At 39.6% G+C, this 16,576-nt stretch overlaps 1 protein-coding gene across 1 annotated transcript in view; it reads left to right on the plus strand.

Moving 5' to 3' along the window:
* The window catches only part of ivd (isovaleryl-CoA dehydrogenase), a 15,744-nt gene extending 2,112 nt beyond the window's left edge, over positions 1 to 13,632 (plus strand). Inside the window, exons 2-12 of the mRNA XM_050061930.1 lie at positions 3,376 to 3,465; positions 3,620 to 3,671; positions 3,940 to 4,109; positions 4,215 to 4,308; positions 8,860 to 8,990; positions 9,115 to 9,211; positions 9,387 to 9,480; positions 10,782 to 10,863; positions 11,018 to 11,122; positions 11,681 to 11,753; positions 12,817 to 13,632. Coding sequence (XP_049917887.1) covers positions 3,376 to 3,465; positions 3,620 to 3,671; positions 3,940 to 4,109; positions 4,215 to 4,308; positions 8,860 to 8,990; positions 9,115 to 9,211; positions 9,387 to 9,480; positions 10,782 to 10,863; positions 11,018 to 11,122; positions 11,681 to 11,753; positions 12,817 to 12,950 — 1,122 coding nt within the window. The 3' untranslated portion in view covers positions 12,951 to 13,632. The remainder of the gene's footprint in view (positions 1 to 3,375; positions 3,466 to 3,619; positions 3,672 to 3,939; positions 4,110 to 4,214; positions 4,309 to 8,859; positions 8,991 to 9,114; positions 9,212 to 9,386; positions 9,481 to 10,781; positions 10,864 to 11,017; positions 11,123 to 11,680; positions 11,754 to 12,816) is intronic.
* Positions 13,633 to 16,576: the final 2,944 nt, after the last annotated feature.

Genomic DNA, 16,576 nt, shown 5'->3' on the forward strand with positions numbered 1-16,576 from the left:
AAAAACTGCATTTTGTGTTTACTTGTGTTATCTTTGACTAATGTTTAAATTTGTTTGATGATCTGAAACATTTAAGTGCGGAAATCATGCAAAAAAGTAAGAAATCAGGAAGGGGGCAAACACTTTTTCACACCACTGTATATATATATATATATATATATTGTTCAAGTAGATAAACTTTATTATATATATATATATATATATATTGTTCAAGTAGATAAACTTTATTGTTTTTTGTAAATATACTCTTGCTCTGAATTTAATGCCTGCAACACACTTCCTTCAAAGTTGGGACAGGGGCATGTCTACCACTGTGTTACATCACCTTTTCTTTTACACACTTTGGTAATGGAGGACACTAATTGTTGAAGTTTTGCTTTTGCTATGTGACTGCAGTTGCTCAACAGTCTGGGGTCTCCATTGCCATATCTTGTGCTGCACAATGCACTAAACATTTTCAATAGGAGAGAGGTTTGGACTGCAGGCTGCCAGTCTAGCACCCACACTCCTTTTCTTCAAAGCCACACTGTTGTAACACATGCAGAACGCTGCTTGGCATTATCTTGCTTGACTACGCAGGCACGTCCCTGTAAAAGACCTCATCTGGATGGCAGCATATGTTGCTCTAAAACCTTTATGTACCATAAGTGTTCATGGTGACTTAACAAATACACCAACCTATGATGCCACGGGCACTGACACACCCCCATCACAAGTGCTGGCTTTTAAACTTTGTGCTGGTAACGGTCTAGATCAGTGGTTCCCAATTGGTCCAGCCACGGGGTCAAGATTTCTCTTTAGTCATTAGTTCAAGGTCCACACAGTTTAATATATTATGCAACATACTTGTATTTGTCTATGTTGTCAAAGTAGTTTGCTGTCTCTGATAAATAGCTGTCTGTTTGTCATTCATTTTACAGCAGGAAATGGCACTTCAAAATAAAACCTCTGTGCAGAAAATGTACTGTACTTCAAAATAAAGTGTGTTTTTTTTACAGACTTGACACAATCGTGAGTCACTTTTGGACCACGACCCACCAGTTGGGAACCACTGGTCTAGATGGTCTTATTCCTCTGTAGCTTGGAGTACATGACGTCTTTGATTTCCAAAAACAATTTGAAATGTGGACCTGTCAGACCACAGCACACTTCCCACTTTGTATCAGTCCATCTCAGATGAAAGAATATAAATGAACTTCAGGCGCTCATGTGTGGAGCAGGAATGAATGCACTTGAATTGAGCTAAAAATCCTTTATTCAAAACTCGGCTACTTGCATTAAACCACCGACGAGTTTGAAGCCTAAGGTCTCAAGATTCAAGCAAACATTTCTCAGATGAGCTCAGGCCCTGAGAAGTCGGCAGCATTTCTGGATGTAGTTGATATATAGCTTTCACTTTGCATGGTCGAGTCTTAACTTGTATTTGTAGATGCAACAGTGTACTGTGTTTACCGACTATGGTTTTCCAGAGTGTTCTCAAGCCTATGTAGTGATATCCTTTTATACAATCATGTCAGTTTAATGCAGTGTCGCCTGAGGGGGTCGAAGATTCTCAGGCAATTAATGTTGGTTAATCTTGCCCTTTATGTGCAGAGATTTATCCACATTTTCTGAATCTTTTGAGGATCATAAGGATTGTAGATGGTGAAATCCCGAAACTCCTGGACTTTGAGATCCTGGACTGTTTGCCCTACACAGTTTTTCATAAAGCGACCGTCCGTGCTTGTGAACATGTGAGCCTTTCGAGGATGTCCCTTTCACACCCAATAATGATACTTTAATCTGTTACCATTAACCTGTTTACCTCTGGAACGAGCCAAACGGGGGTTTTTGAGCATCCCACAACTTTCTCAGTCTTTCATTGCCCCTGTCCCAACTTTTTTGGAACATGTTGCAGGCATCAAATTCAGAATGAGTGAGCATTTACAATAAACAACATTGAATATTTTCTATCAGTACTGTATTCAACTGAATATAATGATAATAACTTTATTTGTAAAACACTTTCCGAGCTGAAGTGCATTCCAAGGGGCAGAAAATACAAAACAAAAGTGATACTAATAAAACACAAGCATCTGTATACACCTACACCAACATATACACTTAAACACATGTATACCTGTAAGCATGCATACATATACACATGGCTGCAAATACACACACTCCCATACACACAATACGTCTATCAACTGTCAGCAAAGGCCAGCCTGTAAAAGTAAGTTTTTAGATGAGTTTTAAAAACGTGAACAGAGTCAGCTGATCCGATGCTCAGTGGGAGGCTGTTCCAAAGCCGAGGAGCAAGAACTGAAAAGGCTCAATCACCCTTTGTCTTTAACCTGGACTCTGGAACAGTTAGAAGACCCAGACTAGCAGACCTGAGGGGCCTGTTTGGATAGTACAGTTTATGTTTGTGCCAGATTTAGTCATGCAGGCTAATTTTCACCTGCAGTCTCTGGCAGGTTGATGGTATGTGTATATAAGAGACTTTAAAATAACATACAAAAGCACAGACGCACATACGCACAGATGAAAGTGGATTGATGACATGTCCATAGAAGGGCACATGACCACAGAGCAAGCATGCAACCATAGACAAAGCACATAGCAAGGCACATAGACATAAGCACTGTTAATAAAACAATGACCATAACCATATAACCACACACATTAAGAACGTACTACATGAAACACAACATAGACCAAAGCACAACCACAAACCACAAACAAACACACAGGAGCACAAAGCAAAGCACATAAGCAAGGACGACAGCGCACGAGTACAATTAGCAAGACAGTGACATCACCATAAAACCAAAGCACATTAAGGTACCATTCAAAAGCACATAAGCCTTAACATACAGTGAGAAAACGATCATGACAATGTGTTTTCATGATCTGAATCATCAGTGTGAGAAGCTCAGTTATATACTCCAGTGCCAGATCATTGAGAGCCTTGTGATTAAATAACTATAAAATGGATTCTGAAAGAGACAGGAAGCCAATGTAGGGAAGTCTAGCTGCTGAATTCTGAACGATTTGGAGCTGATGTATAGCTCGAGTGCATAGGCAGGTCAACAAGGCATTACAGTAATCAAGACAGGAGGATATAAGAGCATGTATGATTGTGTCTGTGTTATTGAAGGACAGAAATGACCTACATTTGAAGATATTCCTCAGCTGGTAAAAACAAGACTGGACTACATTCTTTATATGATGCCCCAGGATCAAATTACTGTCCAGAAGAACACCCGGATTTTATGGTGTCGAAAAAGATTTCTGTTTTTATTTGTGTTTCACACGGCACCTAAACTTCTTTGGAATCAAGGTTATGATAAAATAATGACATTTATTGTTCATGTTGTCTCTTTTGCACAGCTCAGACAGACGATTCGTAAGTTCTGTGCAGAGAAGCTTGCACCTTACGCTGACGAGATTGACAAGACAAATGAATTCCCAGGAATGCGGGTGAGTTAAAACACTCCATTGCACACAGTGCCTGTAGTTTCTTGAGTTGAATAGTTCATAAAGTTGTGGTATTGTCATGAACGTAATGCAACAGTGCACCATATCTAGTGCAGGATTTCTGCCTTGGTAAGTTCTTGTGTTTTCTCTCCATCAGACTTTTTGGAAAGAAATGGGGGAGATGGGATTCCTTGGGATCACTGCTCCAGGTAAGACCGCTGGAGTAAAGTTAAGAAGTAGCTGCCAGAGGTGAGACCATGTCAGTTTTTTCAAGTCCAATTGAAGTCACAAGTTGGGTTGCAAGCCTTTTTGATTTTCTCAAGTCCAACTTAGTCATCAAACCTGTGCATTGAGTCTGACACAAGTCCAAGTCATGTGACTCAACTTCACACCTCTGGTAGCTGCATCACATCTTCTCATAGGAAACTGGTCCTCTTAGTGTTTTAAAGTTGATTTACTCTGTACATGTCTTTCCAGAGGAGTATGGGGGCACAGGATTGGGCTACCTTGACCATGTCATTGTAATGGAGGAAATTTCACGGGTGTCTGCAGCCATTGCTCTCAGTTACGGCGCCCACTCTAACCTATGCGTCAACCAGATGGTACGCCACGGCAACGAAAAACAGAAGGAGAGGTACTTGCCAAAGGTCAGGACCAAAACAGCTCATGCTCTGCATTATAAACTGTCTGAAAAATACAAAACTAAAATGGATTCAATTCTTCATTCTCATGTTTGTCTTTCCTGTTGCCAGTTAATGACAGGAGAGCACGTAGGAGCCCTGGCCATGAGTGAACCCAATGCTGGCTCTGATGTCGTATCAATGAAACTCAGAGCCAAGAAGGAAGGTGGGACACCCTCTGCATTAGTTTTAAGTTATCCTGTATTTTGCTTGTTGTCTTTACTTCTATTGATGTTAGTAGTTTATACACCTCTTGTTATTTCTTTCTTACTTTTTTTCTTTTTATCAGTACGTATTCATGTCTTTGTGCAGCTGCAGCACCTGATGCCTATCTTGTCTTTTAGTTCATATATTTATACTCATACATATATACACTACAGGACTACCTTCTAAAGTATATCACCATCAAATATTGCTAGATATGCTGTTTTGCTGCAGATCATGAATTAGTCATTTCTCGGGCTTTATACTGACTCAGGGTTTGACAAAAACGGTGTTGGCATTTAGCCCTTTTCACATTGAATATTACACTTAAAGTGACTCCAGCTCAGCAAGGTGGTGTGTGTGGTGGATGGCCAGTGACTATATGTAGAGAGATCTGCAATTTTCAAGACGGCAGCAAAGAAAAAAATTACAACCTGTTAATGATTTAGTTCTGTGAGGCCACAGACTTAACCTCTGACAGATAGTGTCGTGTGTTGTGTGTGTATTTAATTTACAGGTCCAGTGTGTAGGAAGCAGGGGGATATGTTGGCAGAAATCGAATATAATAAGTATGTTTTCTTTAGTGTATATTCACCTGAAAATAAGAATTGTGTTTTCGTTACCTTTGATTAAGCTGTCAATATCTACATGAGCAAGTCCTTGTTTATGGAGATTTGCCATGTTGCACCACCATGTTACTACAGTAGCCCAAAATGACAAACCAAACACTGGCTCAAGGTTGTGCTATTAATGTTTTTGCATCAGCCACAGCAGTTAGAAGCTCCTCTGCGACAAGCAGCATGGGAAAAACACAGATTTTTTTAACATGAAACTGCTGTATTCTGTGTTTTTACTGGTTTCAATCACCTGGTCCGTTTGTTTTGGAGAGGAATAGACCTCTGCGGATAATTCATCTCCCAGTAAAAATCTCCTGAACCTTCTGGATCTTAAGTTTTAAGAGACAAAAGGTGAGCACACATTAGCAGGTGCTGGGCTAACGGCCCATCTGTGATGTGCCAAATAGTGTAGAAGAAACACTGATTTGTAACGTGAAACTGCTAAGATAATTTGCTCACGTTAAAAAACTTCCTGGATGTCTTAATCCGGGGCTGTTGCCTGTCTTCAAATTGCCAAACAGCATTGAAGAAACACTAACACCTCTGCAGATAGTTCAGGTCCTGGTAAAAACCTCCTGAACAATGAACACTGAAGTAGTTCTAACTTGAGAAGTTTCAACTGGTTGCGATATTTACTGCTAGACACCACTAAATCCCCCGGTTGTTACACACTGTTCCTTTAACACCATCTCATGTCACATCACTTCTCTATCAAGCTATGTAGCCTGATAAGAGAACTATGTAGGGTGCTCATTTGGCAGCTTGATAGAGGGTTCAGAGACAGAGGAAAAACTTCACCTCTTACACAGCATGCATAGAGTTAATACGTTTAGAGTCGCCACATTTTGAATATTTCCTCTTTTATTTCATTGGCTTTTACTCTGTTGTTTGGAGCATTATTTTCTCAGTTAATAAACTGCAGTGTAGTAAAGTGTAGTGCCCGTACACAGCTACAGTAAGATCTCTAGTGGTGGGTTTAAACATTTTACAGGTTGTTGAACTGCACAGTGGCAAAAGGATAAGAAGTAGTTTTGACTGATTGTGCTCAGAAGAGATCAGCACTTTTATTTTTTCCAAAGGTTCAGTGATTTCCACACTCTGCTGCACTAGGAGTACACCGACCATGAGCCAAACCAGCAAAGGGTAAAAATGGCTTAAAGCACCCAAAAAAACAATCAAAGCCAATAAACAAACACTTCAGACACATTAAAGTGACAATGTGAAAGAGGTCACTCACTGATGAGCCTACAGAGAATTACCTTCTGAATCTGCTGCTCTCCTCGGGTTTATGGAGCTTTATAGTGAGTTACAGCTCATTGTTTATCTGTGGGATCCACAGCTTTACTGTTTTGGTTCACTCTTACAGTTTACAGCAGTTTACACTCCTTGCTCGGCAGCAAACAACAGACACACAACGTTAGAGACTCGCTGGTGAACCCATTGGAGCATTTATCAGCTATAGAGCCAGACGTTTCCATCAGGAGTTGGTAGAGACTAAAAACAGAGCTCAAAGAGTCAGTATTATTGGTCATATGTTCACCATGTGGTCAAAACACAACTTCAAATGAATGCTTAAAATGCTCTGTAACTACTGGATGTGTAAATAAGTGTTGACTTAAAGGAAATGGCCACTTTAGAATGAAAATACAGACAGAACTTACTCACCCTCATGCCGACAAGAAGTCCAGTGTAGTTTTTTAATCCACAAAACTCGTTCGGGGTATTGGAGGATAACAGCTAGCCGGATTTTTCCATACACTTGAAGTGCATGGAACCCACGTCCAAAATCATTTTGAATATGTAATAAAACTCTGCTAATGCATTTCATAAACATCAGAACGGCTTGTCCGTCGTAATCCAAGTGCCCTGAAGCCACGGCATGCAAAATTGACTTGAAAAGACATAATTTACTCCACTTTTATAGCATCATTTCTCACCGTGGTCAGTTAGCCTGCAACTCGCGAGACTTGAGAACAAGAACGTCTCTGAACTTTCTCGAGTCTCGCGCGAGTTGCCATGTAAACACAGCACGCCTGCAGTTCCATGCACTTCAAGTGTATGGAAAAATCTGGCTAGCTGTTATCCTCCGATACCCTGAACGAGTTTTGTGGACTAGAAACTACACTGGACTTCTTGTCGGCATGAGGGTTAGTAAGTACTGTCTGTATTTTCATTCTAAAGTGGTCATTTCCTTTAAGAGATGATGATATGCCAGTATTGTGTTCATGACTTGTTTCTGCTGCCCCCAAGTGGCCAAAAAATCTGTTACTGCCAGACACCCCCTCTGGCAGTGAGAGTAGTTTCACAGACACTGGCTATGTTTACATGCAGGCTAATATTCCACTATTATTCTGAATAGAACAATATTGTGAATCTGATGTGGGTCATGTAAACATCTTATTCTGTGTAGATTTTCCGAATTAGGCTTCTTTCTGACCTTAGCATTCCTATAAAGACGTGGGATGTGTCGATATTATTCAGGTTTTATGAGCATTCTTTATACATGTATACAGCGCATTTGGAATATGCATCTCATTTGGGTTTTTTATTGTAGCTTGCAACACGCTGCCTCTTTCCTGTTAACTGTCAGCTCTGTGCGTTGTCATAGATGTGTTCTACACAAACCAGTTGGCCAACTATTTGCAAGCCTGGAGTAGAGATACATGCCCAAAAGACAAGCCCACATTTCTGACTGGAAGAAGAAAAAACACCTACTTTTAAACATGATAAAAGACTTGGACATTAACAGGTTTTTGGATGTGTGTAAATATCACAAAAGTAACCCAAGAGGGAGGCTGTGTTTGCATGGTTGAACATGTCCAAAAATCCTGTTATGATGCAAAGAAGCAAAATTACCAGCAGCTCCAGCGGTTCCACTGTAAACAACAACAACATGTTAGGTCATGTTAATTGGAGAATGCACAGCTGCATGTTAGCAGGAATATCAGTGGAAAATTCATTTTCATTCAAAAACTGGAATATTTTGTCCTTGTAAACGTAGTCACCATTGACTCATGCTTATGATTTATACCTGCAGATGAGCTTGCCACATTTCCCTCACCCCCAGGAGCGTTCTCTTTAAGTCTTTTTTTTTTTTTTTTTTTTTTAACCTTAATCCTTCTTCTGAACACCGAATTTCTCTTTTTATCCGGAGCATCCACTCCAGAAACTTTCTTGGATGCTTTGTTGGATTTTCCACCTTAATCTTCCACCATGCTCCTAGCTGCTCCCCCTTCCTTTCCCCTTTTCCTCTGGCTCACGAAAAACATGTCACTTCCAGCCAGCACGGGAAAGTCACCACAGACAACTCCGGTATACTGCAAAATAAAGAGAGCTTATGCGATAGGCTTATTCGGCATAGTGTAAACTCACACTATCGCACTTCAGCTCAAGAGGCAAAAAGGTGTGAAGAGAGAAGGCACGCAGTGTTTCTCAAATAACCAATTATATAAAAGCAGAAAATTTAAAGTTACACATGTTCACAGAGGTGGAAATATAGTTATGTGCTTTCACAGATGCTTTCTAAGTGAGTGTGTGAGTGAGTGAGACTTGTCAGAGTGCCATCAGCTGAAGGGTGTGATGGTTAGGTGGCTGCACCTTCCTTCATGCCTTGTAAAACCTGAGTTATACTGTTGAGTGTAGGTTTAATGGTGGAGTATTTGTGCACGTTTGTACTGGTTTAAATGGACATATTTCCATAATGAGAGAATTTATTGTTGGGCTGTGGCCTATGAGTTTTTATGAGAAGGTAACTATTAACTAACCATAATCACAGGGCTGCACACACACCTCCCTGTTAACCTATAAACATTTAAAGATTTCAAGTAGCTGTAAAATTTAAATTCTGTTTTAGTTCCACTTCATTTATATTTTGGGTTTGTGTGTTTTTTCCACAGGTGACCACTATGTTCTGAATGGCAACAAGTTCTGGATTACAAACGGGCCAGACGCAGATGTCCTTATAGTTTATGCAAAGACAGACCCAGAGGCCCATCAGAGAGGCATCACAGCTTTCATTGTCGAAAAGGTAAATCTACTCAAGTGAAGCTGTGTTCTTCTATTTTGTCAAATGAATATATATATATATATATAAATTCGACACAATGATGTAAAAGGATTAACAGAAGTCTGTGCACGTGTGTATTCTGTAGGGCATGCCTGGATTCTCTACAGCACAGAAGCTTGACAAACTGGGCATGAGGGGCTCCAACACCTGCGAGCTGATCTTTGAAGACTGTAAAATCCCAGGTGTGTGTTTAAGCTTATGTTCACCTGTCTAAAACAGGAGAACTACAGATCTGTTCTTTTTTTCCTCTCTTTATTGGCTCATTTTTTGCATGTGTGCTGAGTTACCCTTCAGTCTGATTCTCTCTTTATCGTATAGGTTTTTAATTTACCTTGTGTGGAATTTTTTTGTTTGCAGCTGAGAATGTCCTTGGTCCATTGAACAAAGGTGTTTATGTGATGATGAGCGGCTTAGACTTGGAGAGGCTGGTGCTTTCATCAGGACCTATTGGGTAAGTTCATACCAGAAAAAAAAGCTTATATTATGAACTGTTTGAAAAACGGGAATGTTACTTATGCTGAAAACACACCAAGCAGCAGCAAAGTGCAGCTCGTGCGTGTTCATGTGTTTCAGGCAGGAAGAAATTCTGTGTAACACATGTCACAGGACTCTGTTAACTGATTGGCTGCAGATATTCTCTGGCCACAATGTGCCACTAAAAGTTAAACTGTCCCCAGCTTTTTTGGGTCATTCTTTGCGACTTGTTTTGTAATGTAATGTAACTGTAAATGTATACTGCAAAATGGGCGTCATCTTTGTGTTCTCCAGCATATTTGTAACACATTAAGCTTCTGTTTTGCTCAGTGCTGTCTGTTATTTGCCTGAATCACTTATCAGTCTGACCTTTGGATTTGAATATAAGATGAGATAAGATAAAATAAGCCTTTATTGATCCTCAGAGGGTAAATTTAGTTCTTGCAGCATCACAAGGACAGAAATAAACACAGATTAATGAATAATAAATAAATTAAAGATAAATAATAAGAGGTATATAAAACAAAAATTAGAATAGAAGTAAAAGTAGTGACTACACAAGCAATTAAAGACAAAAATTATGAGGTAAAAATGACAGTGATGTGATTAATAGACACAGTATAAGTAAACAGTGTTTACTGCACTTTGTGTTTGTCTGTATTAATAAAGAATTAAACGTTAACATAAAGCTATACAGACTGACAGGTAACTCATTGATTGGGCAGTTTTTGAGATTGTCATCCTGCATCAGTTCCAAAAATTCCAGTGACTGACAGAAGTTTAAGCAGCTCCTTAATGTTTCTAATGTGCATATTTATGCTCGCTCATTATTAGTATTATTAGACTGCAAACCGGCAGCATGTTATGAATAATGACTAACAGGTAGAGACAGGGCGACAGGAAATGATTCAAGGCTCATTACTGTGGGAACACTGTCACACACTTTTTAATGGACTTAATGAACTGACAAAGAACAGAGTTGGACACAGACACAGAAGTTTTAACAGCTTTTTAATCAGGGAGAATACCCACGCTAACATGCACGTGTTACCACGGTCACTGGATGATTTGCATAAATAGGTCATATACTTTACTTAATACGAATCAATTTTAAGTTAGCTTCCTGAACACATTTCACACTCAGCAGATGGATTTTTTTTGAGTAGTTTAGCTTTAAAATCATGCTCAAATCTCATATCTGCTTTTGTGAAATCCTGTGCTTGGTTTGTTTGCTGTCATACCAGAAATTGTCATTACTAAATCATCATTACTTTTCAGCATCATGCAGGCAGTTTTGGACTACGCCATTCCCTACCTGCACGTCAGAGAAGCTTTCGGACAGAAGATCGGACACTTTCAGGTTCAGTCTCCACTTTTTAAAAAATAAATAAATCACAGTAAATATGCTCTGTAAAATGTGATATCTCTGGTGTGAAGCTGGCAGCTATAGAATTTAAAACTGTGATGTGACTTGAGTGAAATTAACATAATGCTCTATGTTAATCTGTGTGCAGCTGATGCAAGGCAAGATGGCTGACATGTACACCAGGCTGAGCTCCTGTCGGCAGTATGTGTACAACGTCGCCCGGGCCTGTGACAAAGGACACTTCAGTGCAATGGTGAGAGGGTGTTTTTGTGTACTGCTGCAGCACCCTGTTAAGAGGATGTGTGTTTTTTTGCGACAAAAGTTGCACTTAAATCAGGGACATTTAAAATGTGTTTGGAGTGGACATCAATGCATCTCTGGAAATGTGTCTTCTTTTAAAGCTTCTGATGAGGATTTTTCCTGTACTGCATTGTTGATTTAGAATCTGTAATTTATTTAAATGGATCTCCTTGAACGGTGTTAAATTCAGTGCATTCTAGACCGGACATCTTGAAATGGTGTGTTTAACAGGTTTAATGCCAACACAGTACACTACATATCATTTGCGATATGTGAAGCCATAAACTCAGGTGTGTTAGTATGGACGGAGATAATTTGTGAGACAGTGCCATAACACTTGTGTGTGCGGAGATTGTTTTTATTTTACAACCCTGTTTTTACAATGAAAACATATTAGCGTGAGAGTAGCATAAGTCAGCATCTTATTTAAGTTTTTCTTAAACTGTACTGTGAAAGTTGTTTTTCCTTCCACTGCACACAGTGACTGTGTTGGCTTGCGTTGTCATTGCAGGACTGTGCTGGAGTGATCCTGTATTGTGCGGAAAACGCAACTCAGGTTGCTCTGGATGGCATTCAGTGTTTGGGTAAGTGACAAGAAACTGAGTGACTCAAATGAAAACCAAAACCTTTAAATAAAAGCTGTATAGCTAGGAATTTATTCATTTCAGTCACAAGAATTTATTTTATGGACAAAAAAACATTACTGATGCAACATATAGAGATTAGATTTAGATTAAGATGTATCAGGACTACTGACCTCTTATATGGTTGATGTGATGACCTCCCTGCTTTGCCGTCATCACTTGATTCTGGATGGAGTCTTGTTGCTGATGTGAAGCTGGTTTGATGTTGACATTGAGGAGCTGGAAGCAGGGCTTGACAGGTGCAGCTCATTTGTTTAATAAATAGAGCACGCTGACTATGAGTGGCTGCAGTGAAGATACAAGCGATGAGGGTTACTCGACTGGTTAGTATGAACATAGAAGGAGTTACATCTTCAATTATAAACCTGTAGGTTCATATATATTATTATTCTCTATAGAGAAGTGGTAATAAACTATATGTAGTATGAATTGATTGAAGCCAAGAGGTGCAGCTTAGTGAGGATAGTAAAATAATACTCCTGTGCAATGATGCAGTTGTTGGGTGTAGTTTAGTAGACAGAAAATTTTGAGCACCACAAGCAAAGTGTCATCTAGCGTCATTATATTGGAGAGAAGGCAGACATCTCTACAGCTGATATCTCCAACACTCACACCAAAACAATCTAGATTGATAAATATCACTACAGGTAAGAGGAACAATACATATTTCCAATTTGGGGGTGAACTGTAGTTTTATGGTGTAGAGGAGAAAGGATGGAGCAGTTTTCCTGATGTAACTCCTTATAAGTTTTATTTTAATGAAAATGTTTGACAGACACGAATCGCTTTCTGGACACGTTACATTTTTTCAGCCTCCAATTTGCATGCTTATAAAGAATCTGCCTCTTTGTGTTGATGTGATCTATTACCTGTTGACATTTTCACCTCATGCTGAGCTTTGATTAAACATGGACTCGTTCAGCTTGCATTTTATTTCTGCACTCTAAAGCAACACGCTCCATCACCGCACACTAACTTTAATTCACGTGCCACTCGTCAACAGGAGGGAACGGCTACATCAACGACTACCCCATGGGCCGATACTTGCGCGACGCTAAGCTGTATGAAATCGGCGCAGGCACAAGTGAAGTTCGCCGGCTCATTATCGGACGAGGCTTCAACGCCATGTACAAATGAACACAAGTGAGGAATGGCAATCTCTAAAAGATTGTACGAGTGGTTTGCCGTGGATGAACACAGTTACTCACACCCAGGGCCTTACTATATGACATGTTGCTGCTGTTATTGGATCATGACAAGGTCCAGAGAAGTTGTCACAACAGATTTTAATTCATATATTTGTATAACATACATGAAATCAGTCAGAGTTGATATTGATGTGTTGGAAGGTGGCTGGTAAGAGACTAATTAAATGTTGATTCAGGACCTTATAACCACTGAAATGCCAATAAAAGCAATAAAATGTTAAGTATTTAACCTTCTGAAAAGGTTTTATGTTCATTGTATTATAGATTATTGAGCCCCCTCGGCAGGTTGAACACTTGTTGTCTTGAACACTCCAAAACTGGGTTATAATACTGAATTAATTATACCATTATATAAGAAAGTAAGCAGGTAAGGAGCGTGATGCAAACTGGTTACTGTTTCTGATCAATAAAAGCATTTTGTTGTAGCATTAGAAAACAGTTTGTCCACTTTGGAAAGCAAACATATTCCACTGTTGTAAACTGTCTGTACAGTCTGACCCTCCTAAAGAGTTATTTGTCTTCTTCTAATTGTAGATGTACAGCGTGAAAATGTACGAAATGATGTAGTTTTGTTTGCCATGAATAAATAAAATCTTTTTTTTTATGTCTTGACTTGAGTTGTGTCAGTTCACTAAAGGATCGCGTTTATAAAAACACTGTAAAGGACACATACATGTTTCTGTAGTCCCTCTGCACCCGCTGAACACAGAGCGCCTTGTTTCCCAGAGAAGCCAAAGGGGAGACAGTAGTCAGACAATGATTGAACTATCCCAGTGCATTTGAATAATACATGTTTCAGGGCGGATTTTCCCTTCACAGGAAACAAGACAACATTACTGTCTCTAACGCAGAGCGGTAACTGGACTGGAATGAGATGATGTTCGTAAGAAATCACATTAAAGATTTATCCTGTAAGAACATATCCTAAAATCCATGAGACATGGATGTTGGAAATATTAGAGTGAAAAACAAATAACCTTTCATATGTGATGTGAGCACAGAGACTGTCTTGAATCAACTGAGGAAGTGACTTTATTTAAGAAAACATAATGTTCAGTGGTGGAGGAAGTATTGAGATCATTTAGGGACCACGCCGCAACAATATGATGATATCATTTAAATGTTTATTGTAACTCAGGAGGTGTTGAGGATGGTGAATGCATTTAAGTGAGGGTGAAGGTGGAAGAGTGATGTCTTCTGTTAGGTTGATCTGGGAGGATGTGCTGGAGATCAGGCAGAGGGAGACTCAGTGTGGGGGTTCTGTTTCAGGCGTTTTACTGCCCGAGATGATTACAGGCCCCCGAGATGGTACCTAGAATGAGACATGGGAGAGGTGTGCACCAGATTGAATAAGAAAAGATGCAGGGAGAAGGGAAGAGAGGATGAGGGAATGGTGGTAGGGATGAGGTAGGGAGGATGATGGATGAAGGGAAGGGAAAGGGAGGGTGGGTCGAGAAAGCAGGATGGGTTGACCAGGTATAAGTAGGCTTGGCCCTGGTCCCGAACCTAAGTTAACAAATGAACTTCATTAATGATAACAGTTATGCACAGAGCATCTTAGCCCTTAAAAGAGCCCCTAAGGTGAAAAACTGTTGAGAGCAGAGAGGAGGACTTTTGAGAGGCATAGGAGTTTCTTAATCAGAGGAGAAAATGGTGGAAACAGAAAGAGGCTGGAGAAATATTCTCCAAACTCTAGATGACAGTGAGTAAATGAAATGCTACAGATTAGATCATGCAGGAATTATGTTGGTGGTCGATCTCATTAGGGATATGCACATATTTCCCACCCAATGAAATAGCGCCGTAACGGCAGAAACAAAATGATCACAACACTAAGATATTTGGAAAACAGGAAAAATGCAACAATGCAGCAGTGATCACACAGAAATGACAACACTTCCAGTCTCATATTGTGATGCAGTTCACTTCATCTCCACTGGGTGTCCACACCTTGTAGACTCACAAAAGGGTGTGTCTGTGACAACCAATCACATCTGTTAAAAGAGTGTGTCACACCCAGCAACCGGTCAACCACACCTCCTCACTAAGGTAAAAGTTTCTGTTCCTTCCTTGCTCAGAGTTGCTCTGAGAACTTTCCTAAATCACTCCAAAGCTAGAACTCCTTATTAATTTTTTTTTTATCTATGTTAGGAGCTCTCTGAGAGTGTTCTCAGAGTGTTCGGGCCCCTGAAGTCTGAAAAACAAACAAAAAAAAGTTGTTTTTTTCACTCTTGTCATGTATTCTGACAAGCTAGTGCAATTTTTTTAAGGAGATGTGTAGAATATAATTATTTTTGATGAAATATCAGTATCTTAGGCTTAGATTTGATTATGATTTTTTATTTATTTTTTGACGAGCATTTTAACACACAGTGTGTTCAAGGACTGTCACAAATGTGAAAATCAAATAACAGTTTCTGTTGTCACAGTTTCTGTCTATGATAAATGGTGTAACATTAGCGATATTTAAAGAAAACACGCCTCTTAAACTTACTTGTAGATCTCTGGGCTTCAGAGGTTATTTAAAATTAATAAAAAATACAACCATTTAAAGGTTATATGTCCCTCCCTGAGCCAAAATAAAAACATAAGTCCCTCCCCAGTGCTTGAAAAATTATTTGACATGCCTCCCCTGTTTTGCACCGCCCCTCCCCCTCATAAGTAACAAACAGTCCCTTACTTAAGTACGGATTTGCTTCCTGGCAAAGATGAGTAAAGACACCAAATGTTGAAAGGTTAAAAACAACCAGTTCATCTCTTATTTCCTCATGAATATTATTAATTTTGTCTGTTTATTAACTGGCCCCTGGCCTCCTGTCGTATTGCAGAAGTGACACCCAGACAAACCAAGTTGAGCATTCCTGTCCTACACACTGGATCTTTCATCTGCAGAGCACCTAACTAGTAAGCAAGCAACTTCAGCTATTCGGAGATGTATTGAAAAAAAAGTACAGGATTTTCATGTGAAATTTCCTGGAGTAGACGTATAAAGTAGCTTAAAATTGAAATCGTACTCGAAGAGCAGAGTTAGAGAGCAGAATTCAAACCATGTCCGTGTGTGTAAAATAGAAATGTAATAAATTATGTAATGCAGACTGACTTTCCTCATTTTCACCTGGTGTCTCTTTGAAACTGATCTCAAGTGAAATACCAAACGTATCTGTTTACACGTCTGAGGACCGGGGCTGTTCTCACAGACAATCAATCACACTATTTCCACCAGTGTCCTGTCCTGAGATGGCAGGTGGCCCATTCTCCTCTCAGAAGCAGTGTGACAAAATGAAGGATGATGGTTTACTCCAGAGACGATGGTGCATCTGTGGCACAGCAGACAGTTTATAGACGACTAATCATATTTGTTTGTTTTTTAAGTCTCTAATCAAAATGTTATACGCATTATATATGCAGTAAATAATCCATTACTGACTATAGCTTTGCTGATATATTAGTATTATTGATTTTTGAAAAATACGATGGGCCTGGCCAGAGCCAACCCTACCTATGAAGCAATATAAGGAGTTGTTTAAGCCCCCCTGGTCTCTGGAGCCCACCTAG

This window comes from Epinephelus moara, chromosome 14 (genome assembly GCF_006386435.1).
Source record: "Epinephelus moara isolate mb chromosome 14, YSFRI_EMoa_1.0, whole genome shotgun sequence".
NCBI lineage: Eukaryota > Metazoa > Chordata > Actinopteri > Perciformes > Serranidae > Epinephelus > Epinephelus moara.